Source organism: Vicia villosa, linkage group LG4 (assembly GCF_029867415.1).
Source record: "Vicia villosa cultivar HV-30 ecotype Madison, WI linkage group LG4, Vvil1.0, whole genome shotgun sequence".
Classification (NCBI taxonomy): domain Eukaryota; kingdom Viridiplantae; phylum Streptophyta; class Magnoliopsida; order Fabales; family Fabaceae; genus Vicia; species Vicia villosa.
Window position 1 is genome coordinate 15,771,530 of NC_081183.1, and position 18,801 is coordinate 15,790,330.

At 32.7% G+C, this 18,801-nt stretch overlaps 1 protein-coding gene across 1 annotated transcript; it reads left to right on the forward strand.

Moving 5' to 3' along the window:
* The first annotated feature begins 12,883 nt into the window (after positions 1-12,883).
* Positions 12,884-15,048, forward strand: LOC131594580 (gibberellin 2-beta-dioxygenase 1). Its single transcript, XM_058866754.1, has 3 exons — positions 12,884-13,397; positions 13,638-13,986; positions 14,480-15,048. Exons 1-3 carry the CDS (start codon positions 13,009-13,011, stop codon positions 14,726-14,728), a joined length of 987 nt encoding a protein of 328 aa, XP_058722737.1. The 5' UTR covers positions 12,884-13,008; the 3' UTR covers positions 14,729-15,048.
* Positions 15,049-18,801: the final 3,753 nt, after the last annotated feature.

The window sequence follows — 18,801 nt, forward strand, 5'->3', positions numbered from 1 at the left end:
ATTCTGCCTTTTGACTTGTGTTTTACCCTTCTACACACCGCTAGGGCTACCAGTTCCTTTATTCCTAGGGTTGGGATCCTTGGTTGCTACACTCTTTTCTTTGTCGCTTGTTGATTCAAAGTTATTTTAGGGCGAATACCTAAAAGATTATAGATTTCAAGGGGATTGATTCATCAATTTTGCCTTCAAAGCTAGACTGGATACCTTAGTCACAATCCATACACTCTGTAAACTCATCTTCTTCTACAAAGACCCCTTTAAGTCATTGATGTATCAAGCCATTTTATGGCTCTCTGATTCTCCCAGTTCACTGCGCTTGGAAAAACACAGGAACTCGACTGTGTATTCGGTCACATTTCTCTTCCCTGAACACACTCAATATACATCTTATAAAGAATCTATTTATAATCCTTCGATAAAAACCGCTCCAACATCAATTGTTTCATTCTTCTCCAAGTTCTGACAGACCCTTTCTTTGCATTTACCTCTGAACAACAAGCTTATTCCACCAGACAACAATAGTACTCTTCAGCCTGATTGCCACCATCTTAACTTGCTTGTTATAAGGGACGTCCATGACGTCAAAGAATCTGTCAATGTCGATATGTCAATCCATAAACTCCTCCAATCCCATCGTTCCATAGAATAATGGAATATCAGCCTTAACTCCTTAGTTATGATTATGTCGATTCCCGTGATCAACTACATATTCCTCGTTAGTCATGGAGCAACAACACAATTGGTTCTCTTCTCCTGTCTCTTCGTTGGTTCCCATTGTATTGTTTTGTTCATCTGAGTTATTAAAGTTTCCATCAGTTCAGCCAAAGAAGTTATGGTCGTGGTAAAAGTTGCAATAATTCCCTCAAGATCTGCCATGATCAATGGTTGATATCCCATGGTTGATCAAGCTACAAAAAAAACAGGAGAAAACCTGCCTTGATGTCACCTGATGCAGTCAAAATCACAAAGGATTAGCAAGCGCTAAACCTAGAACAAAAACACAAGTTTGCAAGCGATAAACATGTCAGATAAAACTCTGGGATCCACTAGAAATAGAAAACTATGAGTTTTATTTTGATAAAAGATAGCATTGACGACCACACCAAAAAGTGTTTAAATACTAGAAAAAAATCTTAATGATAAAAATATTCAAAAACAGAAGTAAAACGGAAATTGCTAAAATTTTGAAAAATAAAACAAAAATCGCTAAAATTGTGGAAATTATTAAAATGTTATTTTTGGACCTAAGACGAACTCGGATGGCTTAAAAAGCTCATAGTTCATAACACAGTCAGTTGTACTCGTAAGTCGGTTCCCTATTAAAAAAGGTATAATAAGTGTCATTCTGATATCGGACACCAAACTACACAAATTTTATCGAACTTTTCTAACATGCGACTTCTTCTTCGATATGTGCAGTCCACCTTTCTAGTCATTTTAATATTTATTTTGTGTTATTTCTATGCACTACTTCATTTATTGAACTATGGAGCGGCAACTTATGCACTTCTCACTCAGACCAATTGCATAATTTATTGGTACATGTTTTTAAGAAAAACATAAACAAAGGCAAGTGGCAAACTTCAAGATACTAAAGATGATGATGCTTCATTGATATTCCTCTGCACATGTTCAGAGAAACAAAGGTATCGTATATAATTTGGTCTAACATGGATAAATTCAATGTCCATATTATTCAAAAGCAATGCAACACTTTTCTGACTCAGCCGAATGTTTCAATCTTTTTCTCAAATTAAAGAATAAAAATATTTGATGACGATCCTTCTTTGCATATTTTTGAACTTTACATTTGGATAGGGATAGTCCTTCATTGTTCCACGTATCATGAAGAATAAGCTTTCTCTCAATTAAATGTGATGCAATGAATTCAATCAAAGAAGTAATATCATGTGCTAGAACAGTAGAGCCTGCATATTGCAGTGACCAAGAGGTGCAAAATAGTATGTCAATTAGGAGTTCTAAGTTTCTAACATTTTGATCTAAAATAAAATATAAAAATTAAAAAAACTACATAAAATCGAATATTATTTAAATATACTTTAGCAAAAATTGTTTAAATTTAATTTTTTGTTTTTATAAATCCTAAAACCAATTTAAACTGCCTACATAAATTTTAACACATTTTTATAAACAAGATATTATATAAGGGAGAACTAAGGGTTCTCCAACCTGTTTACACGAAGAAACAGAATAATGTGATAAAAAAATTATCAATCAAATAAAATTACGGGAGAAATAACACCGGATATTTGCTAAACTCGTAAAAAGAATAATTGGAATGAGTAATTTTACCGCAAAAAAATCACTTCCACACCAAGAGCTTTATGTTCTACACTGTGTCGTTATAGTTTCATCCCTCCTCTTAGAAACAAACCTCATTTCTAACCAACCATAAAGTCCAAGTAGTGCGAGCCACGCAACGTCTACATTACTCTCTTTAACCTTTAATTTACAAAAGAACAAATGTTAATCTATAAAATTCGACAAACATTCATCCTCCAAAGAATCCACTTTACCAACCCAAAGAGCTATATCTCTCCAAAAGCTCTTAACCACACAACAACCAAAAAAAGAATGGTTTCTTTTCTCTACAGCCAAACCACGAAAAATCACTTTAAATTAGCTAAAGAAATAAGAATACCTCTATATACCAAAAGGTCCTTAGTTAGAAGTCTATCAAGAAAAAATCTCCAACCGAAAGCCTTAATTTTGAAAGGCACCTCCGCCTTCCACACAAGTGGAAAAGCGTTGTCACACTTGTTTGGAGGACCACGCCGAACAAGAGTTTTACCATAAAATAAGTAACACACGAATTTACCGAAAACTCCAAACCGGAATTATGCAACCAAGAAACCAAGTCCTTTCCTCCCATCGTAACGTCAAAACTCGTCGACCTTTCCATCAATACAAGGAAATCATCCAAAAGGCCACTATTCTCCGAAATAGCCGCGGAAAGTCCAAAATCACTCCACCACCAATCCCCTTCTAACCGCCCACCCATGACCGTTGCCGAAACTCCTTTATACACATGAGAAAATAGATCACCATAACGAGCTTTCAACACATTGTACCAAAGTATTTATATTAGTAAGATAAAATTATATAAATCGATTAATTTTTAATTATTTTAATAGTATTTATTAATTTAATATAATTAAATATCGATTTTTTATTGTTCACATTTAACATACTATATATAAAATGTATTAATTTATTATGTATTTATAATATTACTATTAATAAAAACATAATTGTAATTTGAATATCTCAATTTAAATATCTAAATTTTCATCTAAATTAAATTACAATTAATCAGATTATATCATATTATCATAAATGAATTGTCTAAATCAAGCTAAATTTCGTATTAATTTATATTTAAATTAGATTATTTTATTAAAATTGATTCAACTACTATTTCCTAACAACATCAAAATGAATATCAGCATGGTAAAATTTGACTAAAACACTTATAAAAAAAATTACTATATTTTACATCTATCAATTTTTACTTTTCGTACAAGAAACATTGTACTTGGCAGGATATATAAAATTTCTAATTATATCAAATTTGTAGAATTATGTGTCAGAAATTAGTAGGAGAGAGATGCCTTTTAGAAAATATTTTTGTAAACAATAGCATAAGAAAGTGACAGGCATATCGAATGGTTCTGCCACATTCAAATGAATCAATTTTTTTTATAAAAATTAAAAATTAAACAAATATATATTTTAGAAATAAACAATGTGAGAAATAGAGTTTCTTGCTTTTTACTACAATTAGAATGTTTTCATGCATGTTATATAGTTGTGATTCATTATTAATTCAAGACCATACACTGAATTGCTTCATAAAAAATAATAGATTCATGCATGGTAGTTGTTGATCATCCCTCATATACTAAATTTCTATCATTTCTATTTTTGTTATGTTACTACAAAAAAGAAAATGAAATTATTTAAACCTATTTAGGATAAGCACTAAGCCCCATTTTGAACAGAGAAATAAAGATAACATCCAAAAAATGAAAGAAATGGAAAACAAAAACATAATGAACTTCTTATTAGAGGAATCTAATTGATGTGATGAGTTCCTTTCAATTCAATGTAATAATAAAGTTGTCATGTATATTTTAGTGGAAGGAAATCCAAGTAAATAATAATGCTTAGGTAGGTGATGACTAGACTTATATTTCTTAGATTGTGATGGCCATATACCATTAAAAAATGTGAACCATAATTAAAATATATATGAGATCAGTTTCTTTTAACTTTAAAAAAATGTTTTTGAATTTTTAAACTCATTTTTATGAAAACTCATTTTTTATAAAATAAAAAATATAATTTTTAACTTTAAAAAAATGTTTTTGAATTTTTAAACCCATTTTTATGAAAACCCATTTTTTATAAAATAAAAAATGTAATTTTTATATTCAATAACATAAAAATATATTATTTGAAATTAAAACATAATCAACGTCACTTAATTTTTTTTAAAAATATCTCAAAAAGTTTATGAAAAACTATTTTAAAATGATATTTCAAAATTTTAATATATAAAAATAATGATAATGAAAGGATGAAATATCTAAAATATTTTATGTAACACTATAAATAATATTAAAAAAACTAAATTATATCGTAGAAATGTTTTCTTTCTATTTCCCATATTTGGGTATATCTTTTTCTCACTTCATATTTTTTATCTTCTTTGATTGATTTCAACCTCACTCGTCTTCGAGTTGATCTTGTTTATTTTCGACTCTGGTCGATTTCGTCAATCTTTGATTATAATTGATCTTGTCCATTTCTGTTTCAAAAAGATCTTGTTCTCCTCTAAGTGCTATTAAGTGTTATGTTTTTACGGCATCCATTTGGTGAACCCGGAGGTGGGAAACTTCAATGATTTTACAATACATTAAAGGTGTGATTTCTGATTCCAATTGAGTCTCAATTTGATATTTATTTAAAAATGTGTTTTCTCAACTCTTATCATTTGCGATTTATTTTAGTTCGGACACATGTTTAACCTTCTTCGATTTTTAGAGACCATAGAAGTTTATGAGTATGCTCATATAATCTCGTACATTATATAAACATTATATTGGGTAAAAGTGCAATACGAGACAACCCCTAGTGATTAAGGGTTGTTGGAGGCTTTAATATATGTTATAGAGCTTAGAGCTAACTCACGTATGAAGGTGATAATAAGCTCTGTGTATCTAGTATTTCCATGAATATTAGATTCTCCTCCTTTCACCCTTAGGATTGAAATATTTATAGGAACTCCTTGGCCTGGATCTCATATTCCTAGGAAGTAACAACCCCTTCCAAGAACAGGGGAGTGGGGTAACTAATTCCCTATTATTCAAAGGAGTGTTGTTAACTTCCTCTTGACTTCTTTTATATCGTTGTGGACTAAGGGTACATCACTTCTCATGTTTTCCGACTTCAGGCGAGTTATTTGAGAAATGTGTGACGTATTTGAGAAAGCAGCGTCATATCCAATAAACGAATGATCAATCTAGGAAACTGGCAACAAGGGAGATGCTATGGGAGATATGATACATCATTTGCCTCCTCATCACTCCCTTGTTGTCCTTTTACTAATATACAAATACATAGTCTCTCAAGCACAAAGGTTTGAAAAGGGCGAAATGATTTAGTTTCATTATCTTTCATTTGGGATCGTTCAGATGGAATCTTAAATTGAGTAATCTAGGTGAGATTAAGTTGATTCCATTTGGTGATACTTAAGTTGAGTTATTTTGACGAGACTTAAGTCGAGTCCCTCTAGCGATACTTTAGTTGAGTCCCTATAACGAGACATAAGTTGAGTCACTCTGACGAGACTTAAGTTGAAACCCTCTAGAGAGATTGTAATTGATTTCCCTCTGCCAAGACGTAAGTTGAATCCCTCTGGAAAGACTTAAGTTAAGTCCATCTTGCGAGGCTTTAGTTGAATCCCTCTGACGGGACTTAAGTTGAATCCCTCTGGCAAGACTTTAGTTGAGCCCCTCAAGTGAGACTTTAGTTGAGTCCCTCTAGTGAAACTTAATTTGAGTATATCTGGTGAGACTTCAATTGAATCCTTCTACCAAGACTTTAGTTCAGTCCTCTGACGAGACTTAAGTTGAGTCCCACTAACAAGGCTTAAGTTGAATCCCTCTAGCGAGACTTTAGTTGAGTTCCTCAGGCGAGACTTTTGTTGAGTTCCTCTGGAAAGTCTTAAGTTAAGTCCCTCTAGCAAGACTTTAACTGAGTCTCTCAGGTAAAACTTTTGTTGAGTGTCCTACATGCATTTAGAGGTGGCTTAAGTTATGTTAGAGTTGTCGATAGAATTAAGAAGATTATTAATTTATAATAAAATATCATTTTGAGTCAGAGTTGTTGTTTATTGGTTACTTGGATTTAATTGACATATTTTAGAGTTACTTTTGAGTTGTCAATTGAGTACTTTAGAATCATTTAGAGTTGTGAAGATTGTTATAGAATTGCTTAGAGTTTGCCTTGAGAACTCTGTAAAGTTAAAGACAAAGATTGTCACCCTTTTGACGACTTGTGAGCAAATATAAATAAATAATAATGTGTTGATATGTTTTGAGTATTTTTATCAGTTGTTGAGTAATTTGAGTGTTGTGTAAATTGATTTGCTGAGTAATAATATAATTTTACTCTGTTATTGGTTGTTAATATAATTAATGAGTTGTAATTATATTGTTGAGTTGTGGTTTATGAGAGAAACCTTTTTCAGTATGAGTTGAATTGTTCAGAGAGAACTACTGTGTTGGACTTGCATTAGTAAAATTGTGGTTCAGAGAGAACCTTGTTTTGAGTACGCTTATTGTTGTTGTCGAATATGAGATTGAATAATAATTGATGTTGATTTTTAATTTGAATGTTATTGTCATGTTCATGCATTCATGTATATCGGAGATAGGTAGTCGAGTTCAAGTGTTTAGAGAGAACCGGTGACAGTCTCATTGTTCAGAGAGAACACAATTTTAGAGAGAAGCTAGAGACGCGGATAATTCCATACCATAAATCGAACATCCAAAACACTTGGTACCACATGCATTTGGAGGGGGATTGCATACTATTTCATATTTGTACTATAATTATTTGTTGATGAGAATTATTATGTATGATTTTAAGTTATGTCGTGTATGTTATCATTGTTGTTTGATACACCAATAACTTCTGTAAATATATTTCCACCCGTTTTTTGTTTTTGTGTGGCTCGTTATGCCTATGTTACAAATACAGGTAGTGAGCAGTAGCTGCTGAGTTGAGGAAAGACGCATATTATTCACGTGATTTTAATTTAATAAGAATCATGGGGTTTTATGGTGTTATAATAGTTACCATGATTAGACATGAATGATGTCTTGGGCGCGTCCACATGATCCATTTTGATCTGGTTGTATACGAAGTAGGCATCCATGAAACTCAGAATTTGTATCTTAAGGATCCATCTACCGGATACAAATCTTTGATACATGCATCATTTTGAGATTCAGATAAATCCTAGACAAACAAATTGATGTAACTTGTGAGCAGGGCGACTAAATCCTCCTTTTGAGATTCAGATAAAAAGGTGTCTGGATTGGTGACTTTGTGGTCTAAGGGGCCAATCTGGACATCTTTTAAATCTTTTATTCGATTGGACCTTTCATTTTGGTTCCTAATCTAGGGTCCCAATTTGATACATATGTGTCAAGTGAATTTGGATAACGGTCGGGGGCCTGGGCGACATGCTTCCTCCTCATTTCCAAGCTACTCTAAAGCACTCTGAGGCAGTCTTCTGGCCCCCCCTAAACTAAACCAACTCTTTTATCAAGTAATTGGTATTTAAGGCTCAAATGAAGGGTGTACAGGATGATCCCTTGTAAGTTGAGGACAGGTCTCCGCAGTATGGCATTGTAGGGAGACAAAAACGTCTACCACAAGATAGTTTACTTTAATCATTTTGTAGCTTGCCTCTGGGCCGAACAGTGTTTCAAGTGTTATGTGGTCATTTACTTGTACATGTTCTTCTGACAGACCAACTCGAGAACCTTGAAATGATTTGATGTTGTCCCGGTCAAGCCAGAGCCTCTGGAAAGCATTCTGAAATAAGACATCTATTAATCTATCAGGGTCGATCAATACTCGCTTCAAAACCCAATTTTCATATTGGACCTTGATAACCATGGGGTCATTATTATGGGGAAGAACACCAATTAAGATTTCATTTGAGAAGATGATTCTAGATTCTCGTTCTCTCCTTGGGGTTTTGGTAATTTTAACTGGTACAATGTTTGCTATTAAAACATGTTTGACTTACTTTCTTCGGGAGGAACTAGATTTTCCTGTGCTAGAGAAATCATCGGTGATGGTATTGACACTAATTTTGGAGTTTTGCTTAAACATCCTCGTAAGGAGATTATTAAATCAAATTATGGGTAACAATGAGTGTGGCCTAGGTCAGTTTTATCAAGCCATACGATGGGCACAATTGTATTGGCTAAAAGTACAATATGTGACAACCCCTAGTGACTAAGAGCTGTCAAAGGCTTTAAGGTATGTTATAAGGTTTAGAGTTAACTCACGTAGGGAGGTGAGAAGTGTAACACCCCAAATTCTAGACTAATTATTTATTTAATTATTTTAGCATGAATCTATGAGTCATTGTGAAGTATTGAAAATGTATTATGGTTGGTGATGATCTGAGATGTTTGAGATTATGATGACTTATATGATGCCTTGGTGATTCATCTGATGTCGTGGTGATTTGCGTGATGCTTAGGTGTATTGATGAATTTTGGCATATTTTAGAATAATTAGAATAATAAGTGGAATTATTTTAATTAGTAAAATAAAATAATATCAGTGTTAGAGATATTAAGGGTAAGAGTGGTCATTTGTGAAGAGTAAGTGAGGGCAATATGGGAAGACCATATTAGGGGTCCTAGGGGTAAAAAGAGAAAAGAGGAAAGAGGGATTCATTCTGTACGATCGAAGTTTTGAGAAGAGGCAGAAGGAGAGAGCTAGGGCACGAAGAACATGGAGGAATATGTAGAGAGAATGCAAAGAGAAATAGAATCCAACCGTGAATTAAGGTAAGGGGGGACTCTTCTGGTTAATTTCTATTATGTGATTATAGGTAATAGAATAGATTGATATGTGATTCGATTCGATTGAGTATATTGGGATTGGGATTGTTGGGTTTAGGGAGATTGATGATATTGCATGAAATTATGATTGGAAAATGTGTTTTAATGATGTTTGATGATGTGTGATGATGTCTACTGTGTTTTTATACCTTTATATGATGTTCGGAATGAATTTTGGGTGAAAGGAAGGCGAAATCGTATGTCTGTCGCAGACCTGAGAATTGCTGAAATCGTAGGCCCGCTGAGCGGAGGGGGGTCCGCTGAGCGGAGGTTCCAACATAGTTCGCTTCTGCCTAGTCCCGCTGGTGCTCCGCTGAGCGGACCTTGCTGGGCAGAACATTTTCCAAACTTAGAAATAGCGTATCTTTTGATCCGTGTATCCTTTCTTAGTGCCGTTTGGGGGCGTTGTGAAGCAAATTAAATATTTTATATGATGAATTGGTGAGATGGGTGGTGACCCGAATTATTTTTAAAAGATTATTTAATTGCTTCGGTGATATACATTGTTGGTATGTGGAATTGTGTAAACATGACAATGTTTTAGTGTGATGGTGAATGAACCGTTATTATTATTAATGTGATGATTATATGTTATATGTGGACATGTATGATTGAATGTAACATTGTGTGCATATATTTTTGAATGTGACAATGTGTTGATGCGGTGATAGATTTGTAGTGACTATTATCATGATTTTTGTGATAATATGACGGTGATGATTGAATGATATATTTGATGTAAATATATGTGAATAATTGAATGATTGTGCAGCGTGTACATACTTATTCGGTGATGAAAATGGTGAGTTATGATGAGACGATGTGGTGCATCGGATCGGTGATGTTTTTAAGTATGGTATATGTGTACATTCATTCATATGCATTTGATGATGGATCTCGGTGATGTTTGGATCGTTGGTGGACATATTTCCCATTGTGTGGAAATTGTGTCGGTGGGCCGTATCTCGATGAGGCGTAGATCGGTTAGGTGGATTGATTCCACGGTTTATTGGTACCACATGCATAGTGTCGGTTGTGTCATATGCATTTTGTCATAACATGATTGTATGGATTTATGTGTTCTGTGTTATAATCTATTATTGTGTGAATTGATGAATAATAGATGCGAATCTGAATATATGACAAATTGGGTGAATGATATACTTGATGTTTTGTTGCTTATGAATGCATAACATTGATTAATTGAGAATGAGACTCACCCTTACTTGTTGACATTTTTCAGATTTGAGAAGTAGCGGCATTAGTACTTGGTGAGGATGACTCGTAGGGTTTATCCGTTTATGTTGGGTCGTGTCGGTCATGCTCTGATCTTGTAACACTGGGGGACGATAGTTATAGAGATTTATGAGAGTTATCTATTTTATTTGGTGTTGGATTATGTTTCCATTTGGTTATGTTAATGATGTTTCTTATTTCGCTGTGATAAACATAATTGTGTTTTTGGTAAATCGTTTCCTAATAAAGCATGACTTGACCATGATTGGTTTATTTATTTTAAATAACTGTGACACCCTTGTGTTTATGTTTTTACTCTGATATATTTATTTAAATTACCGCGGGGTTTAGAAGGGTGTTACAAGAAGCTTTAAGGTATGTTATAACGTACGGAGGTGAGAAGCTTTATGTATCCAGAAGTTACGTGAATATTATATTCTTCCCTTTTCACGCTTAGGGTTGAGATATTTATAGGAACTCTTAGGCATGTATCTTAGATTCCCAAGAGGTAACAACTGCTTCAAAGAGCGGGGGAGTGGGATAACTGATCCTTTATTATTCAAGGGAGCATGGTTAGCTTTAGCTTGACTTCTTCTATATCATTATGGACTAAGGGCACATCACTTCCCACGTTTTCCCACCTTGAACGAGTTATCTGAGAAATGGGCGATGTACTTAAGGAAGGGGTGTTATATCTAATAAACGGGTGATTGATCTAGGAAGCGAGAGACTAGGGAGATCTTATGGGTGAAATGCTACATCCTTTGTCTCCTCATCGCGCCTTGAAGGCCCTTTACTGATATACTAATACAAACAATGATAAATCAAGCGTGAGATTGATCGCTTAAACTCCTTGTCACACTTGCAGCAATGTTTATCACTCAAAATTTGCTACTCAGAGTTGTGTAGTAAGCGAATTGAAGTTTATCTAGATAACATACTCTTTTGTGCAGTTAATAGACTATGACAAACATCAATTCCGTCAAAAGTTAGCTTGTTCACCAACAATGTTAAGTGTTTTATTCTAATGATTTTGAAACTCGTGATCTTTTTTTTTTTCATTGTGAAAGACATTTAGAGCTTTATCTTCATTTGGTTTGGTTGAAATTGAGCGTTTTAGAGATGAGGAGGTGAAAAACATATTATCATTCAAATTTATTGTGAAAGAGGATAAAAAATAAATAAAGTATCACATTTATTATGGTAATCAACATGTTGGTGGATTAGCTCGGAGGGAAACAATAATTTATTCAATTGAAAGATCGTTAATTCAAAAGAGGAAGTTGACAACATCGAAAATTTATTGGAGAATTGATGCGCGATTAAAATGCTAGATAGTAATAATTAAATAATAATAATAGACTTTATTTTATAGTAACAATAATTAATTCTATGATAATTTTTTATTATAGACTTTATTTTATAGTAACAAAAATTAATCCTATGATAATTTTTATTATAGACTTTATTTTATAGTAACAATAATTAATTCAAAGCATATTAAATCATAATTAAATAAGATGTTTTTGTATGTTTTTTTAGTTAAATTTTAATAATTTAATAATTAAAATTTTATCTTTTAAAAATAAATAAACAGAATATTACCGTTAATTTATATTTATAAAATTTCCTATATTATTGAATATTCTTACCGATTTACAAAGTTTATTTGATTATAGACTTTATTTTATAGTAAAATTCTAATAATATTTTTATTTCATTTATACCGTAAAAAGTGTCAACCTCAATTAGGGATGGCAAAAAAACCCATACCCACGGGTATCCGCGGATAAAATCCGTCACGGGTACGGGTTGGATAGCTTAATGGGTATCCACGGGTATGATAAACGGATATTTAGTTATCCGTTTACTTACGGGTACGGATATGGATTTAATGGTATCCATACCCGCGGGTATCCATATCCGTTAATAGTGATTAAAATTACTTAAATATTTCTTTAAAATTAGTATACTTGAATATCTTTTTAATATCAATTAGTATATTTAAATATTCTTTTAACATTTTCTCACATTCTACGTCAATATTCATTATGAGATGCTTTTGAATTTAATATAGTGATTGTATAATACATACTTTTCTATTAATAAAAAGATAAGTTTTTATTCAATATATAAAAAATTAGTAAATTTCAATTAAAAAAAGTATCCATGGGTATCCGTAAATACCCACGGATATTTAAAATATCACGGATACCCACCCGGCAGATATCCACACGGATATGGAGCGGATATGGATATCATTTTTATTAAATGGATGGGTAGCGGGAGACTAGTATCCGTACCCATGGGTATCCATTGCCATCCCTAACCTCAATAAACTATTCTAGTGTCCCATTTTTTCAACTTAAGATTTGAGTTTTCCCCAAAATCATCATTAATTTCTTCTTTTTTTCTCTGTACCTTTCTCACTCTACCCCACCAATTTTGTGTATAAATACCCAACAAACTCTTCTCTTTCATTCATTGACTCACCAAAATCTTCTCCATCTTTCTCCTCTTCTTCTCTTTCACTTTCTTCCAAAAACAACCTCAAAAAAAAACAACCTCAAAAAACATCCTCAAAAAACAACCTCAAATGGTGTTACTATCCAAACCATCCTCAGAACAATACACCTACGTTAGAAACAACATGCCAACCACATTTTCCTCATCAATCCCTCTTGTAGACCTATCAAATCCAGATGCAATGAGCCTCATAGTGAAAGCTTGTGAAGATTTTGGATTCTTCAAAGTCATAAACCATGGAATCCCTTTGGAAGCTATGGCCCAATTGGAATCTGAGGCCTTCAAATTCTTCTCTCTCCCTCAAACAGAGAAGGATAAAGCAGGGCCTGCTAACCCTTTTGGCTATGGTAACAAACGTATTGGTCTCAATGGTGATGTTGGTTGGATTGAATATCTTCTCCTCACCACCAATCAAGAACATAATTTCTCTCTTCATGGCAAAGACATTGACAAATTTCGGTACTAAAAAAATTATATATATTTTTATTTTAACCACTGAGTCTGAGTCTGTTACATCGACGCTGCTGATAATCTAAAATTCGGTCGGAAGATAAGTAAAGTCTGTCTAAAAAATTGTATATTTTAACGTTATTGATTCCTACTCTGATAAATAAATAAAATCGGATTAAAAAAGATGTTATTGACGCTAGTAGTTCATAATTCGACTTGAACTAAATTTATGAATATTTTTTTTTGTAGGTGTTTGTTGAAAGATTATAAGAGTGCAATGAGGAAAATGGCATGTGAGATACTTGATTTGATGGCTGAGGGGTTAAAGATACAACCAAAGAATGTGTTTAGCAAGCTTGTGAATGATGAAGAGAGTGATTGTGTTTTTAGGGTTAATCATTACCCTGCTTGTCCTGAGTTAGCTATAAATAGTGGTGAGAATTTGATTGGATTTGGAGAACACACTGACCCTCAAATTATTTCAATTTTGAGGTCAAACAATACTTCAGGTTTTCAAATTTCTCTTAGAGATGGAAGCTGGATTTCAGTCCCACCTGATCATAGCTCATTCTTTATCAATGTTGGTGATTCTCTTCAGGTACAACACAAATTTATCATCATACTTTGATTACATATGCATAATAATAAAAATTTATACAACAATTACTAATTTTTATTCCACTAAATAAAATTCCTTATTCACAAAAATTTAGCGTCTGAAAACCTATTTAAGAGATATTTCTTCCGTCAGTATGTAAAGAAAACGTAAAAAAAAAAAAGAAATTTCTATTTAGAGCATTGGTCAGAGACACGTGTTTTTTCAGTCTGATTTGCACGCGAAAGCGAACATAGGCTTAGTTGGATTGTCTTTTGACATTGACCATATTCTATTTGGGGTTGAAATTTACTATGTTTAGATAAAAAATATTTTAATTAATGTATTGAAAAAAATTAAAAGAGAAAATATTATGGAAGGTGAGAATAGAATATTATATATTCAAAAGGAATGATTTGTCTCTTGATTTTAATGCAATTATCTTTATTTCTAACTTGGGTTTTTTTTTCTTGGTTTGTTTGGTGCATGAACAAAGGTTATGACTAATGGAAGGTTCAAAAGTGTGAGACATAGAGTTTTGGCAAATGGGATAGACCCAAGGCTGTCAATGATTTACTTTTGTGGACCACCTTTGAGTGAGAAAATAGCACCATTGCCTTCACTCATGAAAGGAAAAGAAAGCTTGTATAAGGAATTTACATGGTTTGAGTACAAGAGTTCAACTTATGGTTCAAGGTTGGCTGATAATAGGCTTGGAAATTATGAAAGGATTGCTGCCTCTTAATATTACAAGGTTGTCAATAGAAATGTGGATACAATGCAGACAGCTATATGGATACAATGCAGATCAAATATATCGGTTATTCAATGAAGCGCACATCAGATATATTGGTTACTAAGTGAAACGAAACGAATATTAATAGTATGTAGTATAATTATTTTAAAAATTTTTTTTTTTATTTGCTTAATGTCTTTTTCTTTGTGTACTTTTAAGGTTAAAATTATAAGTTATGAGGTGTCATATAGATATGATAGTATTTATTCCCCTTTTCTTCAACACTCATGTAAGTACTTTTCTAAATATATAAAATATGTTTGTGTTAACTACTATGTGCCATGCATTTTTTATTTGAATTTATTTCTTTTTAGTGAGAAATGAGTTAAGAATGTAGAATGTATAAATACTTTTCTAAATAAAATAATTTTAGAGAGTTAAAATTATGTGTAATTCTTTAAATTTGTTTTTTAATTGTTATTTTAATTTTTTCTTAATTGAATATTATGTTATATTAAGCTTATATTGCACTATTTTTTTTAGTGATAGTTCTAATTTTCCACAAATAAAGTGTATGACATTTTAATATCTATTCATCACACTTCATATTAAAGATAAATAAATTATTGTTTTGAGATCATGAATTCGAATCATTAATTGTAATTTCTAAATTTATAAAAATACAAGTGACAAATCTAACATGTTTTTGCTAATTATATTAACAAATAAAATGCCACATATGATTTTTTAATAAAATTATATAAAAAAAAAACTAACAATACAAATATATTAAAACATAAAATACCAATTGAAAAAAACTTAATTGACTAAGTCATGAAATGAGTCTATCTTAAAAGATCACATTCCTACTCTTTTTTTTCTTTTAGGTATCATCTTTCTTTAATGTGGACCTTTATACTTTCTTTAATACAACCTTTCACTTTCAACTCTAATATATAGATTTAGTGTATGCATAATTCATTGGATGAGTTAAGCATATAAGACTTTAATATCACTTTTAAAATTTTATATTTAATTTAATTTATTTTTACAAAATCGATTTATAAGGTATCTATAGATATGATTATATTAGTCGCCTATTCTTTTATAAAAATTATTAAAAAAATTACGTCACGTGAATACAACTCGATTGATAATTGTTACGTGAATACAACTCAATTGATAATTGTATAGATGTGAGCGGGAGTTAGGACTCGAAGTCGAAATTCTTCACTTCTCCATATATGATTAGAAAAAAGAGAGAAAGAAAATTGTAAAAGATAAAGCACCAACATTTGAGCTATGACATATCCCAAAACTCCAACAAGTACTAAAAAAATACAGAGTGGAGATAGTAGTAGCACATGGTATTCATAGAACATTTTGTGGGCTCATATCCTTTAGGGACCATTCTTTGATCTTTGAGTGGAATATCAAAACCGTGGGCATTCTAGGCCCAAAACAAACCGCGTAAGAAGAGAGAGACTTAACACAACATTTCCAAGAGTGATGACATGTTCTATTTCTTCAACATATTTGGTTGGAGTCAAGACATAGTGTTGTGGTGAGCAATTATTGGGAAAATCCAAGTTCTTGAAAAAATCAACCTCAATTATAAGATCATATCAACTTAATGTAGGTGTATGAGTTGTGTCCATGACTTCTTATTTTTATTTGTAAGTGAAATATGATACTATTTTTTAGTGTTTGTAGGCATATCATGGTGTTATAGTTTGTGGAAAGTGTCACATATGATCTATGGCTGACCCATGCGTGAAAATTGTTTGAAATTCTAACAATGATGATAATGCTTCTTATAAGTAGATAGAATTTTGTGGTATTATTTATCGGAATTTCTTTATGCATCTCTTAACATTTTTAGAGGTTTCTGGTGAATTTTTTTTAACTCCTGAATTCAAAAATGCATCTCTGAATGCGCCATATTTCATTTTATTATTAGTGTTTTCAGAGATGCATCTCCGAAAAATTCACTTTTTAAATTTTGGGATTTTTCGAAGATACATGTCCGAATTGGGGTTATGTACAACAAACCAGCGACAAAAACCCCTAATTCTATTTTGTTTCAAACCCAAACACCCCAAAATCCCAATCAAAACTCATTTCAACTGATTTTTACTCATTTCCACTCATTTGCAACTCAGCTCAACTCATTGCAACTCTTTATTTCAACACATTTCAACAACTCTCAAAGCTCAAATTTAAGTAAGTTTCTCTGAATCCTTTGTTCTACTTTGTATGTGTATAATAAGTTGTTTAGAATCATTTAAATGAAATAGGTTGAAGTATAACTTGTAAAATGTGGTTGTTTTGTGTTAAAATTGCATATTTGGAGGATGTAAGTTGAAGGTTCGAAAATGGCAGTCGCAGGTGCTTTCGAAAGTGCATAACCGAAAACACCTCTAAGTAATTTTAGATACGCATTTCCGAAATTATGCCTGAGTTTTTTTAATTTTTTTAAACCTGTTGTGGTTCTTTCCCTTTCAATACTGATTATTCTTTCCCAAGAAAAATGGCTGAGATTCCAAGACTAAGGGCGATGACTTCTTTGTTCAGTATCACCGTCAGTGTGCTTTGAGGTGTTACTTCATGTTTTTGGTTGGCACGTCCATTTTTGTGGACAAAAGTGCAAACTACGTGGATTAGTATACCTCAGGTACTTCATGGATTCGGATACAGTGAGGGGGGAACTGGAGGGGCGGTTGCTTGGTATACCAATACCAAAAGCTGAATGAAGCCTCAAACTAGAGGACCAAACAACTAACAGGCTCTGCTACATTGATAACAGTACATTTCATTCCAAGTATTAAATTTAATTTACTATAATAATTTGTTTTTACATGACTCGAATTCGTTTTTTCAGGGATGGATCATTTCTTACTTCCACCACATTTATGGTTTGAACTTGATTCGCAGTATAGGGAGGAGATGTCGAGGGCTTCCATGTATATCTCCCACAAAGGGAATCATATTGTGTTGTCGTTCCTTGTGTATCTTGATCTGATTGTTCATGATGACATCCAATGAACGTCGTTCGAGGATCATAGTGAGATTATCCCATTCGACTCTATCTCATTGTACTCCGGGTGGCTGGCATGTGGGAGTGGCACTATGATCAGGTATCTGCTGAAGTGATGCATTCGGCATTTTGGCTATGTTCAGACTATACCCAGATCTGTATTTCAGGCTACACCTAACACAATTGTTCGTCGGGATCTTGATGACATCTTTGAAGATTTAGAGCATCATACTGTGTTAGAGGATTATCGGTTGATACCGACATCCAGCAGTTGGCATTGTGTAGAGGGATACATGACACGGTTCTACACAGTGTCACGCTCTATCATGACCCTAGATGCTCTTGGACGTCCACCTAGGTCAGCTTATGAGGAGATTTTGGAGAACCAGTGCAACACCTAAAAAATAATTAGAGTATTTATTTAATTATCTAAGTCATTTATGATGTGTATATGTGAAGTATTTGTTAAATGTGATGTTCTGACGATGATATGTAATGTTTTGGTGATTTATGCGATGTTCATGTGTGTTATGAGGATGATTGAGAATTAAGGATGTTTTAGAATAATTAGAATAATTAGTTGGGATTCTTTTAATCAGTAAAATAAAATTATATTCGTGTTAGAGATGATAAGGGCAAGATAATAAATTTAAAGGGGTCATAGGGGTAAAAAGAGAGAAGAGGCAAGAGAGATATTCATTCGATCGTGAAAGTTGGGAGAAGCATGAAAGAGATAAAAGCTAGGGCACAAAGAAGCAAGAGGAGCATAGGAATCTCGGTTGAGCACGAAGAGGATTCGAGATCAAACTATTATTCTAAGGTAAGGGGAGTTTATCTTGATTATTGAAAGTGGTCTAAGTGTTAGATAATTGTAGAATTTGTTTTGGGGTTCATGGGTTATGATGAATAGATGATGATGTGATAAATAATGATGAGTTAGGGGTATTAACTTGCAATTGAATAATGCCCATAATGTAGAATCCATTGGGTTGTGGTTATATGATGAAACTCTGAGTTTGGATGATGATTTAGGACTTATAATGTG

What these genes read in the sequence shown, in the direction of transcription:
- LOC131594580 (XM_058866754.1), top strand. Translation starts at nt 13,009, where the DNA reads ATGGTGTTACTATCCAAACCATCCTCAGAACAATACACCTACGTTAGA. An exon ending in AAAGACATTGACAAATTTCG is followed by an intron (nt 13,398 to 13,637) that starts GTACTAAAAAAA and finishes TTTTTTTTGTAG; the next exon opens with GTGTTTGTTGAAAGATTATA. An exon ending in ATGTTGGTGATTCTCTTCAG is followed by an intron (nt 13,987 to 14,479) that starts GTACAACACAAA and finishes GCATGAACAAAG; the next exon opens with GTTATGACTAATGGAAGGTT.